This window comes from Schistocerca gregaria, chromosome X, assembly GCF_023897955.1.
Source record: "Schistocerca gregaria isolate iqSchGreg1 chromosome X, iqSchGreg1.2, whole genome shotgun sequence".
Taxonomy (NCBI): Eukaryota; Metazoa; Arthropoda; class Insecta; order Orthoptera; family Acrididae; genus Schistocerca; species Schistocerca gregaria.
This window is the reverse complement of record NC_064931.1, coordinates 738658167-738675885: the sequence shown is the minus strand read 5'-3', so window position 1 is coordinate 738675885 and position 17719 is coordinate 738658167. Positions and strand designations below refer to the sequence as shown.

General features: G+C 40.2%; 1 protein-coding gene across 4 annotated transcripts in view; it reads left to right on the top strand.

Moving 5' to 3' along the window:
• The window catches only part of LOC126299559 (solute carrier family 22 member 5-like), a 234376-nt gene that overhangs the window by 202352 nt on the left and 14305 nt on the right, over positions 1–17719 (top strand). For all 4 annotated transcript variants that reach the window (XM_049991555.1, XM_049991554.1, XM_049991556.1 and 1 more), the window contains exons 8-9: positions 4665–4804; positions 10445–10659. In XM_049991555.1, coding sequence (XP_049847512.1) covers positions 4665–4804; positions 10445–10659 — 355 coding nt within the window. The remainder of the gene's footprint in view (positions 1–4664; positions 4805–10444; positions 10660–17719) is intronic.

The following is a 17719-nucleotide window of genomic DNA, read 5'->3' as shown; positions in this document are numbered from 1 at the left end:
AAGCAAATATTATATGACTGCACATGTGGGCACAAGATGATTCTCAGTTCTTCATCGTCTCATTCTCACTGGTGTGGGAATACAGAATAAATCTGTGAGCATTATGTGTTGAATGTAGGGGACTGTGGCATAAGGATGTAGACAGTTTGAAATATGGAAGCTTATGCTGATCCAGGAGGCATGCACAGCTAACCAAAGTTGTTAATGTGACAGCTCATGCTAAGTGGGAAATCCAGGGTTGAGTCCCAATCTGGCACAAATTTTCAGACACCACTAATAGGTAGTACATCTATACCTAACACAGCTGATGCCTAGATTTCACATTCAGCAAATTTATTTTGAATCAGTTCATAGTCTCATTTCTTACTGTGATCTGAATTTCTGTTTGTGTGGAAAATGAACTACACTGTTACTATCAAATCAACTGTTTCTTTGTCATTTTGTTAGCCCAATCATCAGTAGCACCACTGCATAAAACACATGCTTGGAGAGAAAGGTAATGATGTGCTTCCTAGGTTTATTCTAGATTTTCCATTAGAAAATTATCATATACAACAAAATTTGTCTTCATGTCCACAACCTTGTATCTACTTGCCTCTTACCACAATAGGACTGCTCAATCTAAAGTGTCTAACCAGATATTTATTCAAGTTGAAATGAATGAAGCATGAGATCTCTTAACATCAAGTAAGAAGGGACAAAGTATTCCAGCTTAGGTGCTGGACAGGTGGCATGAATGCCATTTATCAGCTTCCATAATCTAAAAGCACTTCAGACTGCAATGTGCATGTGAATCATAACACTGTGGTGCTGAATACAAAACTGTAATGGTTCATGATGAATTCTATTTCCACATGTCCTGTAGTGATGGCCATATAAACGCTACCGAGATGCCAGAAATCTGGCTGCAGTCGCCACTGTTGAATGGCATAGTGGACAAAGGCTGGATGTGATGGTTTGGGTATTATTGGATACACCTTGTGATCTCAGCTATGATGTATACACTGAGATCACAAAAGCCATGGGACAGCAGTATGCACTTATACAGATGGTGGTAGTAACATGTTCATTAGGTATGAAAGGTCAGTGCATTTGTACTCAAATGATTCATGTGAAAAGGTTTCCGATGTGATTTTGGCCACATGACCGAATTAAGAGACTTTGAATGTGGAATGATAGGTGGAGCCAGATGCTTGGGAAATTCCATTTTGAAAATCATTAGGTAATTCAATATTCCAAGATGCACAGTGTCAAGAGTGTGCCGATAATATCAAATTTCAGGCATTAGCTCTCCCCATGGACAACACAGTGGTCAACGGCCTTGACTTAATAACCGAGAGCAACAGCATTTGCATAGAGTTGTCAGTGCTGATAGCCAAGTAATCCTGGATGAAATAACCACAGAAAGCAATGTGGGATGTATGACAAATGTATCTCTTAGGACAGTATGGTGAAATTTGGCATGAATGGTCTATAGCAGCAGATGACCAATGCGAATGCCTTTACTAACAGTTTGACATCATTTACAGTTCCTCTCTTGGGCTCATGAAAGTTTTCGTTTGACCCGAAAAGACTGGAAAACTGTGGCCTAGTCAGATGAGTCCCAATTTAAGTCAGTAGGAGTTGATGGTGTGGTTTAAGTGTGGCATACACCCCACAAAGCCAAGGACCCAAGTTGTCAACAAGGCACAGTGGAAGCTGGTAATGGCTCAATAATGGTGTGGGCTGCATTTATATGGCATGGACTAGGTCCTCTGGTCCAACTCAATTGATCATTGACTGGAAATGCTTATGTTTGACTGTTTGGAGTGCTATTCATGGACTTAATGTTCCCAGACAACATTGGAACTTTTATGGATGACAATGCACCATGTCGCCAGTCCACAATAGTTTGCAATTGGTTTGATGAACATTCTGGATAATTTGAGCAAATGATTTTGCCAGCCAGGTCACCCAGAATGAACCCCATCAAACATGTATGGCATATAATCAAAAGGTCAGTTTGTTTGCACAAAATCCTGCACTGGCAACAATTTCAAAATAATGGGTGACTATAGAAGCTACATGGCTCAATATTTCTGCAGGGAACTTCCAGCGAGTTGTTGAGTCCACGCCATGTTGAGTTGCTGCACTACACTGTGCAAAAGAAGAACTGACATGATGTTAGGAGGTATCCCGTGACTTTTGTCACCTCAGTGTAGGAGGACACCCGAATAGCAAATGCCATGTCAGGATGATTTTAGAGCTTGAGAGTACTGCACCTTTGTCAGGCAACACCAAATGTTATATCTCAGTGGGACAGTGTCAAACCACATGCAGCAAGAAATATGTAAATCTTCTTCAAAAGAATTTGGTGGAAAAGCCTCCTGGACCTGCATATTAGCTTAAAATATCACCCTTTGAACTTGCCTGAGAAATAATTGACCTTAAACTTGTTCATCACTGCCCTCTAGCAACCATACTGATTCTTTGTAGGTGCATCTACAAATCCCATTCAGGGAGATTCTCCAACACCATCTTAGACTCCCTTTGATTTGCAACTGCAGCATTTAGAAACTCTGAAGCTGTACGTATGGTATTTACACCGTGTTGCATTTTTAGTCAGAGATGACATTCAGCTCTGTAATCTTAATCATTTGTATATTGTCATGTATGGCTCTGTAATCTTTTGTATGAAGTATGTTTCAGTCACAAACATTCATGAGTTATAATATACAATGCCCAATAAAGAAAAATTGAAGCACTGTGAGGGAAAGTAGGAAACATAATCGTACTTCATGAGTTGTGAGGGTATGTGATGTTATTTCAGTGATTATACAACCTAGTCAAACTTAAAAAGAACTTGGTAGTATGAGCCCACTTATCAGCATGATGTTGCTCCTCCTCTGGCCTGGATGCATGCACCAATTTGGTTGGGAAAGGTATCATGAAGTCGTCTCCTGAGGCAAGATGACCCACAGCTGGTTGTAACTAGTTCCTGACATCCTGGGTGCTGACACTGGGACTGCTGGTCCCACACGTGTTCTACCAGGACAGATCTGGGATCTTGCTGTCCATAGGAGTACTTTAACATCACATGATGTTTGAGGATGAGAATTGTCCTGTTGAAAAATGATACCATGATACTGTCTCATGAGAAGTAACATGTGAGGGCACAAGATGTTTGTGATGTACTGTTGTTTGATCAGAGTTCCCTCAATCACTGCCAGCCAAGACGTGAAATCACACCCAATGGCTCCCCACACCATGATGCCGGGAGTAACACCACTGTGCCTCTCAAATCACTGGAAGAATAAAACCACTCCTGAGGTTGCCACCATACTCACCAACAATAGTCGTCTAGGGTGGTACAGGAACACAATTTATTTGCTGAACCCAATGTGATGCTATTTGTCAGCAGTCCATGCTTCCTGCTCATTGAGCCACTCCAAATGCAGCAGTTTGTATTGTGTTGTTAACAGCATCATATGTATGGGATGGTGATTTCCTAGTTCAGCTGCTGCTAATCTCTGACCAATGACATGATACGACACAGAATGTTGCAGAAAGTCCATTAATTGTTCACAGATGGCAGATACAGATGTGTAAGGATTACATTATGCTCAGTTCACACTTCAGCAATCCTTCCTTGTGGTGGTCAGAACTTCAATGACAAGTATGTCTGCACACACATTCCATGCAGTCCAACTCTGAGCCACTTTTACTTCTGAATACCCCATGAATCTCAATGTTCCATGATTCAACCAGTGAGCCAAATGCAGACACACACAGAGACACCTTTCAAACCCTGCCATGTGCTGATAATGTTGTCCCAGATGAGTTCGTAGCATCTCCTTGTCCTTCGCAGTGATCACTCGGCATTAACATTTTTCATGCCCCTTATACAACCTACCAGGCCTGATAGCAACCCTAAACATGAACAAAACTGATGCATTCACATGGCTGTTCTGTCACAAACAATTGCAATTCTAATCATTTACATATCCACTGATGGTATATACATATGCAAAGTTACATTGGCATCCAACCATGTCTTCCTGGTACTTCACCTTCTTTTGTCAGTTAGTACATTACGGCACTCTGAGTGAATAATGACATACACAAGACTCAAACAAAATTTCTGAAATCTAATAATGTGAAAATTAGATCTCTGTAAATGTATTCTTCTGCTTTCCTTCTCTCTTATTCATTTTATTTGCCTCAGTTAAGAGTTGTACCTACAGTACCTGTTATCACAGTTTTATATCAAATATATGTCTGACGTTTTGTAAGTGAACATAATACACTGTCATTCACCAATAAAGGTGAACTAATAGTGACACAAACTGAGGTATTGTATGGCCATCCTTTGACTCCTCCCAGCTCAAAAGAATGAAACAATTGATTTAGTGAATGACAAAAATGGGATTCCTGAAACTGGCTCCTTCAAACAGGCCTTAGTTTAATATGCCATACTATAAGTTTTCTTATTAAACTGTAGATTTCCAGATGTATACTTTCATATTTAACCATCAATTCATGAAAACAGTCATTAAGAACAGTAGAAAATTCTGTTTGATCTGATCTTGCCCCATCATGATCAGCATATCCAGAATTGAAAAAAATTGTATGTAGATTGCAACTTCACAAAAGTTTTTGGTATAATTTGAAACATACTATTTCAGAAAACAGCACCAGTCCATGATGACATCCATGGAACAGATAGCACTGATGACAGCTGCAAAACTGGAAAAGTAGATGCTATTGTGCAAGTGATGCACTCCTCCACACTTATGGTGCGCTTGTTTGTCTGCTGTTTCTGCTGGTTAGTTTCTCACCAAGTTAGTATTAGATTAATGATTCAACAGAATTAGAAATATGCTTTAAATGGAAAATACAGGATGGATTGTAATAATATGTTTCATGCTCTGTAGTCACACGTGTAATTGAAATCCTTGAACTGATACCAAATGTGAACTTAAGATGTTTTAACAGCATGAATTCAATAAATTATTGTAAGCAGTATGTATCCTGCATTGTAATGCGAATTTGCATGTTGATTAATTTTCACTTTACAAACTGTAGGCATAATGAATCTATGACTTATGAAGAATACTACAATCAAAGGCTCTTCTCAGGTGTTCTGTAAATATTAATTTTTTATCCTGTGCTATATAGGTAGAAACACAGTTTACGATTAGTTACATTGGTAGTCACAAGGAGACCAGCAGAACAAAACAGGCAGCTGTGGTGGTGGCTGACAATAGAGATCATGAGGTGAATTAATGACCAACATAAATCTAGAGTATGCATGAGTCTTCTAATCATATACCACATCCCAAAAGAAAGACTCCCACTGATGGTTGTTGTCGATTTCCTGCCAACGCCAAACACTAGGGTGGAGGATGTAATAGTAAAAGGCAAGGTGATGGCCTGGCTGGTCCCTGGCATAGTTGTGGGTAGCACTCCTAGCTGGCAGTGGTGGGAAATGGTGGACTGATACATCACAGTGTGGATGAGCTGATTCTGTTGCTGGACCAGCTGCAACTGGCTGCCCTCAGCCTGAAACATTTGCCTCCCCCTATTGATGGTAAGTGCTGTCCTGAAGTCTGCTGTCATTCACAGTTTGTACATATGTATCTTAAATGTCCTGATCATTCAGCCAGATTTTGAACTGGATGCTGGATGGAAAGGAGCAGTGGTCCAGGTGGAGGTTACACTAATAAAATTCCTGAAACACGATGCCCTGAAATGAGGGCTATTGTCAGAAACCAGGGTGGAAGGGGTCCCTCACAAATATGATGGGGAGGATGTGGATAGTAGTTGTCATAGTAGTTGTAGCCATCCAGATGACATAAGGAAAACTAAAGAGTGTGTCAACAACAAGCGATCACATTGTGCCATAGACTTGACCAATGAAATCAATATGCACCCTTTGTCAGTGATGGTCAGGACATGGTCAATGATTGAATAGCTGTACTGTGGCAGACTAGTTGTGGATGGAGGCATGGAAGTTCCAGAAAGCATCTTCAATGGTGGTGTCAACCCCAGGCCAATGCACATGATGCACTATTCCCTTCATCTGCACATTTCCCAATGTGCAGTGTCGAGGAGCTCCAATATGAAGAAGCAGAGCACAAGTTGAACTACAACCCACATTCATCATCTGTAGCCAGTAAAATGACCCTCTCGGTCATATTGAGCCTGCTCTGTAAAGAAAAATGGGTGGGCCAGTCTGGGTTGATGTCTTTAGACAAATGCCCTGGCCACCCCACCATACAGAAAACAACAACCTCTCACTACTTCATGTGCCATAATTGGAAATCTGTCAAAGGTATGTCACTGGTTTGCATCTAAGGCAAAACACTGTGCCTCATGCCTATAACATTTGGCATATGGCCACACAGCAACCAGGAAAGTGTTTCTGCATTGGAGTACTGCATTTTGGACCAATGATGGCTCTCAGAGGTATAATTGCTAAGGAGCAATGCCTAACATTGCAACCACTGTGCTGTTTTATCAGGAAGTTGTGAATGGGGGCCAGGCAACCAAATAAGAAACTTGTGATAAGTGATCAGGCAAAACTTTGCACCATAAAGGAACATGTAAAACTTTTGAATGGCATATATGATAGCCAATGCTTCCTTCTCAATTTCTGAATCATCCCTCTATGCCACATTTCATGTTTTAGATACAAATGCAGTGGGCTGTTCTGTACTGCCAGAGTATGTGCGGGATAGCATGGTGCCCATTCCACAACCTGATACATCAGTGCCAAGTGTCAAATGTATGCCAGGATGGAATGCAGCTAAAAAAAGTGGCCGAGCTAATGCACATTTTAAGTTGCATGAAAAACTTCTGTCACACCTCTGACCACACAAATTTAACATTTCTTTTATGCAGCTGATTATGTGGATAGGAAATGTGGGCCATATTTGAAATAAACTAGGTGTAATAATTTACTTTGCCTAGAAACAACTGTACTTCTTTGAGGTTCTTAGGGGCCAGTAATTCAATGCAGCTGCATGACCATGCGTCAGGGTCGTGACGTGATAAACGACCCAATTAGTTGACACTTGGAGCAAAGGAACAAAATTTGTTGAGGTGACAGCACAGACCATTGGCTTGAAGCTCTCAAACATCATCTGGTGATTGTGCAGATGCTGCTCCTGGATGACCCTGGTAATTAAGAAATCATCCAAACAATTAACACTGTTGGGAATACCTTGGATGAATTGCTCAAGGTATCTCTGAAACATCACAGGAGCACTTCCAACCCCAAATGGCAGTCTGTTATAATGATTCATGCCAAATAGCATATGAAGCATAAATAGCTGATTTGTCTGATCACCTAAGTGTCACCAAGATCAATCTTTGAAAAATATAGCACCCCAGCCAATTTAGATGACAATTTCTTGTGTCAAGGGAGTGGATAAAGATCAACATTTGTTTGAACATTAACAATAAACAGAAAATCAACACAAATACAGAGTGAATGATAGGTTTCTGCACCATGACCATGGGCATAGCCCATCAGCTACATGATACTGATGAGCAAACACCTACATTTTGCAGCCTAACTAGTTTTGCTTTAACTTGCTCATGAATGGTGAAAGGCACCAGACAAGCCTTACAAGACTTAGGCACTGCCAACTGTGTTACTGAAATGTGGGCCTGGAACTTTGTTGCACAATGTATGGTGGGTTCTAACAGCTGCTTGAATTGTGTGCACAACACACAAAGTTCTGTGAATGGGATTACAGGTGAAGAAAAAAAAAAGAAGATAAAAAACCTTGTCCTGAATTTGCAAACCAAAAAACACAAAAGTTTCTAACCCAAAAATGTTAGTTGCCATCCAAAAGTTGACTACAAGCAAGGTTAGCTGCTGAGAGACATTTCTATAAGCTTGGACAATGATCTGACCCAAAAAGGGGACTGACTGGCCATTGTACATCACCACTTTGCACTGAGGGGACTGCAGCTGCAGGGAGCCAATGCGCCAGGAAATCTGCAGTCATCCCATGAATGTCCAGTTGCAACATGAGATGCTGCATTTTGCCTGTTGCTCTCCCAGGCATCATCAAGGTAGCATGCAGCATGATGAAGACCAAAGTTTTTGATGTTTGCCAGCCGAGTCAGACACTCATGAGGTGCCCTTGTTTGTGGCATGCAAAACAGATGAACTGTGATCTGGACACAATTTGATGGCATAAATGATTCTGGAGCCTGTTGACAACAGAGAGGAAGAAACTTAATGAGATTCTGCTCACTTGGGGACTCGCCAACAGTCAACAAAGTGCTTCCATTTGTGTGCATCTATCAATGATGAGTGTAAGGAATTGCTAACTGCTGCACTGACTACTGAATTCCATGTCACTTAACTACCAGATGAATGGGTGCTCAGATGATGATACTGACTAGAAGTCAACAATTGATAGTGGAGCACTGGCGGCTGTGTCTGAGCGGTTCTAGGCACTTCAGTTCAGAACCGTGCTGCTGCTATGACCGCAGGTTCGAATCCTGCCTCAGGCATGGATGTGTGTGATGTCCTTAGGTTAGTTAGGTTTAAGTAGTTCGAAGTCTAGGGGACTGATGACCTCAGATGTTAAGTCCCATAGTGCTTAGAGCCATTTGAGCCATTTGAATTTGATAGTGGAGCACAACACCAACTAAGACTACTAACAACATCACCACCCATGGAACTATGAAACAGCGTTTGTACTAACACTGTTACTTCATGAGCCTTGGCAATTTTTAACACCTCCCTGATGGTGAGATCAGATGCCTCTGAAGCTTTTATACTAATGTCTTGATCTGAGGCAAGACAGATAATAACATCACAGATTAAGGAGTTTGTATTTAATGTGTCACACTGCTTACAGGAAAAGTCATAGTTGCATGCCAAGCCTTGTAAAGTTAGCAGCCCTTGTTGCATTGGACTGTTTATATTGCTGATGACATTGGTTAAATCTCATCATACTCATGACAACGTGAGTTTGGTCACCATAACAGTCAGTCAGCAAACCACAAACATCAGAAAAAGTCAAACTACTGGACTCAGAGAGCAGGTGTAATTCTTGCACCACTTCATGCAGTTTAGTACTAGGGGGCAGTAAGATCATGTACTGATGCCCAAGATCAGTTATTTGATTTGCCTTGCAGTCCACAACAATACAATGTAATTAGATCTGCCAACCCTTGTTTGCCTTGTCAAAGCAAGTGAAGGGCAGAAGGGGAGGTGAGCCCACCACAGCTGCCAACTACTGTGGGTTTTGCAGAAGCTGTAATACCTATATCTGCTGCTGCTGGTAGAGTCCCAATTTTCTGTCCTACTCTGCATAGGTAGAAACACAGTTTACATTTATTCACACTAGTGGTAATGAGGAGACCAGTGAAATGAGACTGCGAAAGGAGATCACAAGGTGAATTAATAACTAACACAAGTCCAGAGCATATATGAGTCATCTTTTCACAGTCCAGGGAAAAGTCCAAATCACAAAATGTTAATCAAGCAAGGTCAAAATACTCTGCTATCCAATGGCATGTACATAATACTTCAGTGACTAGTGAGAGGCTGGTTGAAATTGCCAGGCTGCAGTATATCTGTAAACAGTCATTAAATGGCAGCACCACCTCACACACTTGCAACAACAGCCATGCCCCATCTCCTTACCCCATGCAAATGTAGGAAGGTATACATTGGGCAGACTGTGCAGACAGATAAAGAAAGGTGCCAGGAGCACAAGAGATATGCCAGTCACATCCAACCCACAAAACATGTTGCTGCAGAACACTGCATAGCTATAGAGGACTAGATAAAATATGAACCAACTGAAGAGCTAAGACAGACCTAGTCATTTTAGGATTGTTTTTTAAAGGACACTGTCAAGATATGAGTCCCAACAGCCTGCTTAATAAGATAGTGACTTCGTCATCAGTAAAGTGTCGTGCCCAGCACTCAGCCGACTAAAGACACAACATCAGCCAGGAGCTACGTCCACATCCAGTGGGGACACAGAAGCACTGAGTAACGTGAGTTTGTTCCCACAATTTGGTTATCATGTTCCCCCCACCACTCATCCTGACACTGTGTGCGGACCGGTAGTGGGGGAAGCTGTGTGGAGTGATAAGAGTATAAACGAGGCACAATGTGGCAAAGATGCTCATTCTCCAGGTGTCACATGAAGATTACAGCAAGGGACATTGTGAAAATATCATGTTCTGAAAACAGCTGCACCCACTTGGGCACCCAAGAGCAATACAAATAGCACATGATGTTGCTCCATCTCATTTTAAGCCACGTACATGCATCTAAAAATACTATTTCTTTCAGTATAGTGGTTGTCTAATTTTATATGGAGAGCTTAAATACATTATGTTATTACTTAAATGTTGAAGTTTACAATAGAGATATAGATATGCTATATTTACAGAAACAAAACTACCAGTAGCACTTATGTTTCAGGGGTACCAACATGTTTGTTTTCTATGGGTTGTCACTGTATTCGGTGGCAATGGCAGGCAACAAGTATCTCAACTTTATGTTGGTGAGCTTGATTGAATTGCCAGGCTGTCTAGCTGCATACTATGCACTGGAGCGTATGGGCCGACGTGTCACACTCAGCACCTCCTTCCTGCTTGCAGCTGTTGCTTGTCTTGCCTTCACAGTCGTTCCTCCAGGTCAGTACTTAAACACAAAATTATTACTAGAATGATAACTACACAGAACATATTTTTCTCTTGGCATTAGTATCAACCCCATAAACCTTACAGAAGTCAGCTGGTAGCTATTCCGTATAACTTGTTTTGATTTCTTCTCTTAGTATCTTAGCCTCAATTTATAAATTGTAATGTTCCTGGAGACACTGGAAGGTTTGAGATTGATTATATAATGGTAAGATACAGATTTCAGAACCAGATTTTAAATTGTAAGACATTTCCAGGGGCAGGGGTGGACTCTGACAACAATTTATTGGTTATGTACTGTAGATTAAAACTGAAGAAACTGCAAGAAAGTAGGAAATTAAGGAGATAGGACCTGTAAAGTTGACAGAACCAGAGGTTTTTGGGAGTTGCAGAGGGAGCATTAGGCAATGATTTACTGAAACAGGAGTAAAGAATATAGTGGAAGATAAATGGGTAGCATTTAGAGATGAAATAGTGAAGGCATCAGAGGATCAAATAATTAAAAAGACAAGGTCTCATGGAAATCTCCTATAGCTGCTGTGTATTATTTGTTTAGCTGAGAGTAATAAGCCTTCTCATTGTTTAGCTCAGCTATTTGAATTATACTTACTCAGTTCAGATTAGCTCAGAACATTTTGCATATCAGTGCAAATGTTTACAGCAAGCAGTACCTATAGTGACATTTATAACACATAAGAAAGGTCCCATATACTAGAATTAAAATCTGTAGCTAAGAATGTGTGTCGATCAGCACTAGTTGTGATTAGTTTTAAGTACATTTTAGGTAATTACATTATGTACAAGTAGCCTGCAATGACCACTTCTGCCTGTTAATGTATTATTTAAGTCATTTCACATCCCTCTCTCCTTCATGATGGGATTTTCCTTGTGACACCAGTGAGTAATTTGCTAGCAGCTGCTGCACAGTTTTCCTGAGTAGATATTTATCATCTAAAGGACACTGATTTGGCTTCAGTCTAATTATAGCTGCATGCATATTTTGTAGCAGTGTTTCCAAATTATTTTATATCAGGTTCTGTTGTTTATTGTGATATTTGACATTTATGGAAGGAACCCCAGACCATAACATCATCTGTGGATGGTGTTTCTGTATGTTATTTGTGTCTAACATCAACTTTGGTTTTTAATACTGTTGTAAGAATAATCAAAAATAAGGTGATAATTAGCTGAAATATAATGATTAGTACTATCTCACTATGTTATGAATGTCCCAATTGACATTCACCAGGCAATAAAAATGTTACTCATTTAACATTTCGGTATATTTATGAGTGAATAAAATTCAAAGCCATTGAAATAGAAGAGTATAATGAATGAAACTGTAATGACAATAATATTTCCACAATTTACTATAGTAGAACCACTTTTATTTCAAACGATACAGTCCATTTACTACAGAAAGTTGCTTCAACAATGCTTCTAAGTAAGTAACATGAGATCTAACACCTTAGTGGTTTTCAAAATTCATTGACTAATAACAACATAAGTTGATAGAATGTGTGTGCTGACATCTATTTTTATTGTTGAAGAACACTGTTGTTGTTGTTGTTGTGGTCTTCAGTCCAGAGTGTGGTTTGATGCAACTCTCCATGGTACTCTGTCCTGTGCAAGCTTCTTCATCTCCCAGTAACTACTGCAACCTGCATCCTTCTGAATCTGCATAGTGTTTACATCTCTTGGTCTTCCTCTATGATTTTACCTTCCAATACTAAATTGATGATCCCTTGATGTCTCAGACCATGTCCTACCAACTGATCCCTTCTTCTAATCAAGTTGTGCCACAAATTTCTCTTCTCCCCAATTCTATTCAATACCTGCTCATTAGTTGTGTGATCTACCCATCTAATCTTCAGTATTCTTCTGTAGCACCACATTTCAAAAGCTTCTATTCTCTTCTTGTCCAAACTATTTATTGTCCATGTTTCACTTCCATACATGGCTACACTCCATACAAATACTTACAGAAATGACTTCCTGACTCTTAAATCTATAATCAATGTTAACAAATTTCTCTTCTTCAGAAACACCTTCCTTGCCATTACCAGTCTACATTTTATATCCTCTCTACTTTGACCATAACCAGTTATTTTGACCCCCAAATAGCAAAACTCCTTTACTACTTCAAGTGTCTCATTTCCTAATCTAATTCCCTCAGCATCACTCAAATTAATTCGACTACATTCCATTATCCTTGTTTTGATTTTGTTGATGTTCATCTTATATCCTCCTTTCAAGACACTATCCATTCTGTTCAACTGCTCTTCCAAATCCTTTGCTGTCTCTGACAGAACTACAATGTCATTGGTGAACCTCAAAGTTTTTATTTCTTCACCATGGATTTTAATACCTACTACAATTTTTTCTTTTGTTTCCTTTACTGCTTGCTCAATATACAGATTGAATAACATCAGGGATAGGCTACAACCCTGTCTCACTCCCTTTCCAACCACTGCTTCCCTTTCATGCCCCTCAACTCTTATAACTGCCATCTGGTTTCTGTACAAATTGTGAATGGCCTTTCGCTCCCTGTATTTACCCCTGGCACCTTCAGAATTTGAAAGAGTATTCCAGTCAACATTGTCAAAAGCTTTCTCTAAATCTACAAATGCTAGAAATGTAGATTTGCCTTTCCTTAATCTATCTTCTAAGATAAGTTGTAGGGTCAGTATTGCCTCATTTGTTCCAATATTTCTACAGAATCCAAACTGATGCTCCCCGAGGTTGGCTCCTACAAGTTTTTCCATTCATCTGTTATGAATTCACATTAGTATTTTTCAGCTGTGACTTATTAAACTGATAGTTCGGTAATTTTCACATCTGTCAACACGTGCTTTCTTTGTAAGAACCCTATCTACCCTGTAATGGGCACCAACTGACACAGCCCAACTTACTCTGTCAGTATCTGTGCATATGTGTGCCAAATAATAATTGGTAGGTAAACAGCAACTGAATGCTAAAAATGGTAATGGAAATAACTCTTTCTGTTAATTGACAGATATACAGTGTTATTCTAAATGATGGACCCATTTTCCAAAATTCATATGTATTCAAATACAAATACAGAATGAATAAGGTTTATACTAATGAAAAGAGGAAGTATCAAAGTTTTTGGTGGGTGGCAGTGGGTGGGCAGTGATGGTTCCAGAAGCAGCTGGTAGAGTTCACACAGCAGTAGGGCTGTCATTCCATTTCACTGTGAGTTGTGAGTGAGATGGCAATTGTGGAGCACAAGGTTTTCTGCGTTCTTGAGTTCATGAAAAATGAGTCACAAATTGCAGTGCAGTGGGCATTTCGTACCAAATTCGGTATTCATCCACCTACTTGCAAAAGCATTAGCCATTGGTTAAGCAATTTAAACAAACTGGGACAGAGGATGATGTCCGACAGATTCAAGAAAGTTCTGTGCACAGTCCCAGTCTGGAAAGTTCTGAGCCGGCATTTGCTGTACAAGTCCTACTGATTACAGCTTGTGCAGACTCTCAACCCCAATGACAAAGGGAAGCATCTTACATTTTGTGGTTAGGTGCTAACAAATTTGGAGGATGACACATTTCTACAGCATGTAATTTTTAGTGATGAAATGACATTCTACCTTAGTGGAAAAGTCAACAGACACAATGTTCACATATGAGATTTAGAAAATCCACATTCACCATTGCAACACAAAAGAGACTCACTGAAGATCAATGTGTTCTGTGCTGTATCCCGTATAAAGATTTATGGACCAATTTTCTTTGCGGAAAGAACTGGACATATTGGAACAATGGCTGTTGCCTCAAATTATGGAAGATTCCCAGGACTTCACTTTCCAACAAGATGGAGCTCCACCCCATTGGCACTGTGATGTATGAGGCTTTTCGAATTACTCCCTTCCTCAGCACTGGATCGGTCACAGGGGACATGAGGACCTGGCTCTACACTTCTGGCCACAGAGATTTCCTGTTCTCGCACCCTATGACAATTTCTTATGGGGTTATGTGAAGGAATCTGTTTATGTCCCACATCTACCAACCACTCTGAATGATCTGCAGCACTGGATCACTGTTGCCGTGCACTCAGTAACAGCAGATACACTTTCGTGTGTGTGGGATGAGTTTGGCTACCGCGTCGATATTTGCCGTGCAGCCACCGGTAGCCAAAGTGAACATTTATAACATTTATCACACTTCTAATTATTAAATAATAATTAAAAATTAATTAATTAAAAATTATTAAATTTATTAAATTGGTATGAAAGATGATGAAAAAACTTTGACTTCCTTTTTTCGGTGGTATAAAGTTTATTCATTTTGGATTTATACTTGAATAAACATGAAGTTTTGAAAATGGGTCCATCATTCAGAATAATCGTGTATTTAAGCTTACACAGAGCATATAAAATGCTCTTTTGTTTTTCTTTCTTTAAAAAAAAAAATACATGTTTTTATTCTACTGTATGGGGGCAGTGTATGAATCAGTTTTTCTTTATAATGTATTGTTCAGCTGATTCCTCATTTCATAAGATGATATGCAGAACTCAGTTTGAATTAATCCAAATTAAATAAAATCAAATTTTTATTATCACATAACATGCCTCATACAGTCAAAAATTGTGACATAGCTGACTTGTCAATTTTACAACTAACATACAGACAAATAAACTAATCTAAGGTGACAATACATATGTATTACATTTCATGGTTTGATGTTGAACATAATGTGCAACTGAATGAATGAATTCATTCAACACACACCGTACAAATTCCCTCTCCCACCCAACCCCTATGCCCTACATGGTGCCAAGTGGAATAGGTTATGGTGAGGATTGTGGCTACTGGCTCAGCTGGAGGCATCTGGTTTGCTGGCTAGGAAAATACATAGAGGAACCCTTCCTAGCCTCTCAAAATTATCATTCCCTAATCTAGTTAAAGTTCATTGATGATATCTTCATGGCAGGAACTGAGGGCCAAGACACCCTATCCTCATTGCTCCACAACCTCAACACCTTCTTTCCCATCTGCTTCACGTGGTCCTCCTCAGTACAATGTACCACCTTCCTGGATGTTGACATATACTTGACTGATGGTTCCATCCACACTTTTTCCCACATTAAACCCACTAACCATGAGCAGTACCTGGATTTTCACAGCTGCCATCCATTCCACACCAAAAAATCTTTTCCAACAGCCTGGTCGCCCACAAACAGACTTCCCATGCCACATCCTCACACAAACTCTATCCTCCTACCACTCCCAAAATTCAGTTACAATATAGTGCCTTCCTCACCACCCAATATCACCCTGGACTGGAACAACTGCACCACATCCTTCTTCAGAATTTTGATTATGTATCATTATGCCCCAAAATGAGGGATATCCTACCCAAGGTCCTTCCCATCCCTTATAAAGTGGTATTCTGTCACCCAACCAACCTGCGTAGCATCCTAGTATATCCCTGTGCCACTCTCACTTCCAGTTCATGGCCACAGGGATCATATCCCTGTGGAAGACCAGGGCGAAAGAACTGTCTAGTCTACCCACCCGGTACTTTCTCAGTCCTGGTCTGTAAAAGCAGCTATATCACATACCAAGTCTGCTGCAAACACTGCACAGTTTTTACATCAGTATGACTATCAACTAGTTGTCAATCTGGATGAATGGCCACTGCCTAACTGTTGCCAAGAGCATAGTTGACCACCCAGTGCCACAACATACAGCTGAGCACAAAATGCTCAATTTCAATGGCTGCTTCATGACCCACTTCATCAGGATCCCTCCCTCCATCACAAACTTCTCAGAACTCTGCTGATGGGAGTTATCTGTGCAATACATCCTTGTGTTCAGTAATTATTGTGACCTCTGCTTTGAGTAACCCATGGTCCCAAAACCCTCCATCCATCAGTTTCCCCTTTCCCCTTACTTAGTGCTCCATCCCCTCCCAAATTCACATCCTGACATTAACTTCAGAGTGCACTGCTCACCATTAGCTCCAATGACCATGCATCCCATGCCTATCCCATGTAACTGCATTCATAGCCAGCAAACCAGCTGCCTCCCACCAAGCAGCTAGCCACCTACCACTAATCCCTCTCCCTGCCTTCTGCCTCTCTCTCACTTTACCCACCCCCCTTGATACAACCCCCCACCACAAACTAGTCCACTTGGCATATGTGTGGGCATGGGAGTGGACATGGACACGAGTGTGAAAAATTAAATTCTTTCCTACTACCCTTTTTCATAATTTTACAATAGCTTTTCTGTGTTTAGTGCCATTTTTCATATTTTCAGAGAACTCTTTGTGTTTAGTGGTGTCTTTTACTTGACAATCACTTTTTCTCATGACAATTTTTTTCCCTTGTTTTGCTGACCTTTTCCTCCAATTAGCAACTTTCTTACACTTCCTTACAGTCTTATTTACTTTTCATCAATCTCAACATTGTATTTAATGACGCTCTTGCTGTAATATAATTTTACTGTCTATTAGAAAACAATTACAATTATTATTTTCTGTTCATGCTCCCAACTGCCAGTTTGCCTGTGTACAGAAGTTCTTCACCTTGTTCTGCTCTTGTTTCTCTTTCAGTGTTACCTTCATTGTTAAAGTTTTCCCTCCTCTTTACATCAATATCTTCATGTTCCCTACCTCTGTACCTCAATACTTGTACTCCTTTTGCACACATGCTCTCAGCATCACCAAACAACAGGCCCACATACATTCCCCTCACTCCTGCTTAACCTTTAGCATTACACCTAAAGGCTTCGTCTTAAAAATTTTCATCTTTCCTACATTCCATACTAATCATTCCTTGGCCCTTATCAACCTTTTCTTTGGACTAAACATTGTCTCTGCCAACTCTCAACAGTTACCATCACTGTTCAAAAACCTCAATTATATGTTAGATATCCCAGCATACTCAGAGTAATTATCCCTGAAGCCACCCATAAACTGGAACAAAATGGCTTGGACAACCTGATGAAGTTATGCATCTTGTTGGTCAAATAGCTCAAAAGTGGTGGTGGTCTTCCTGTCTATTGCACTTGCCATCCACACCTCT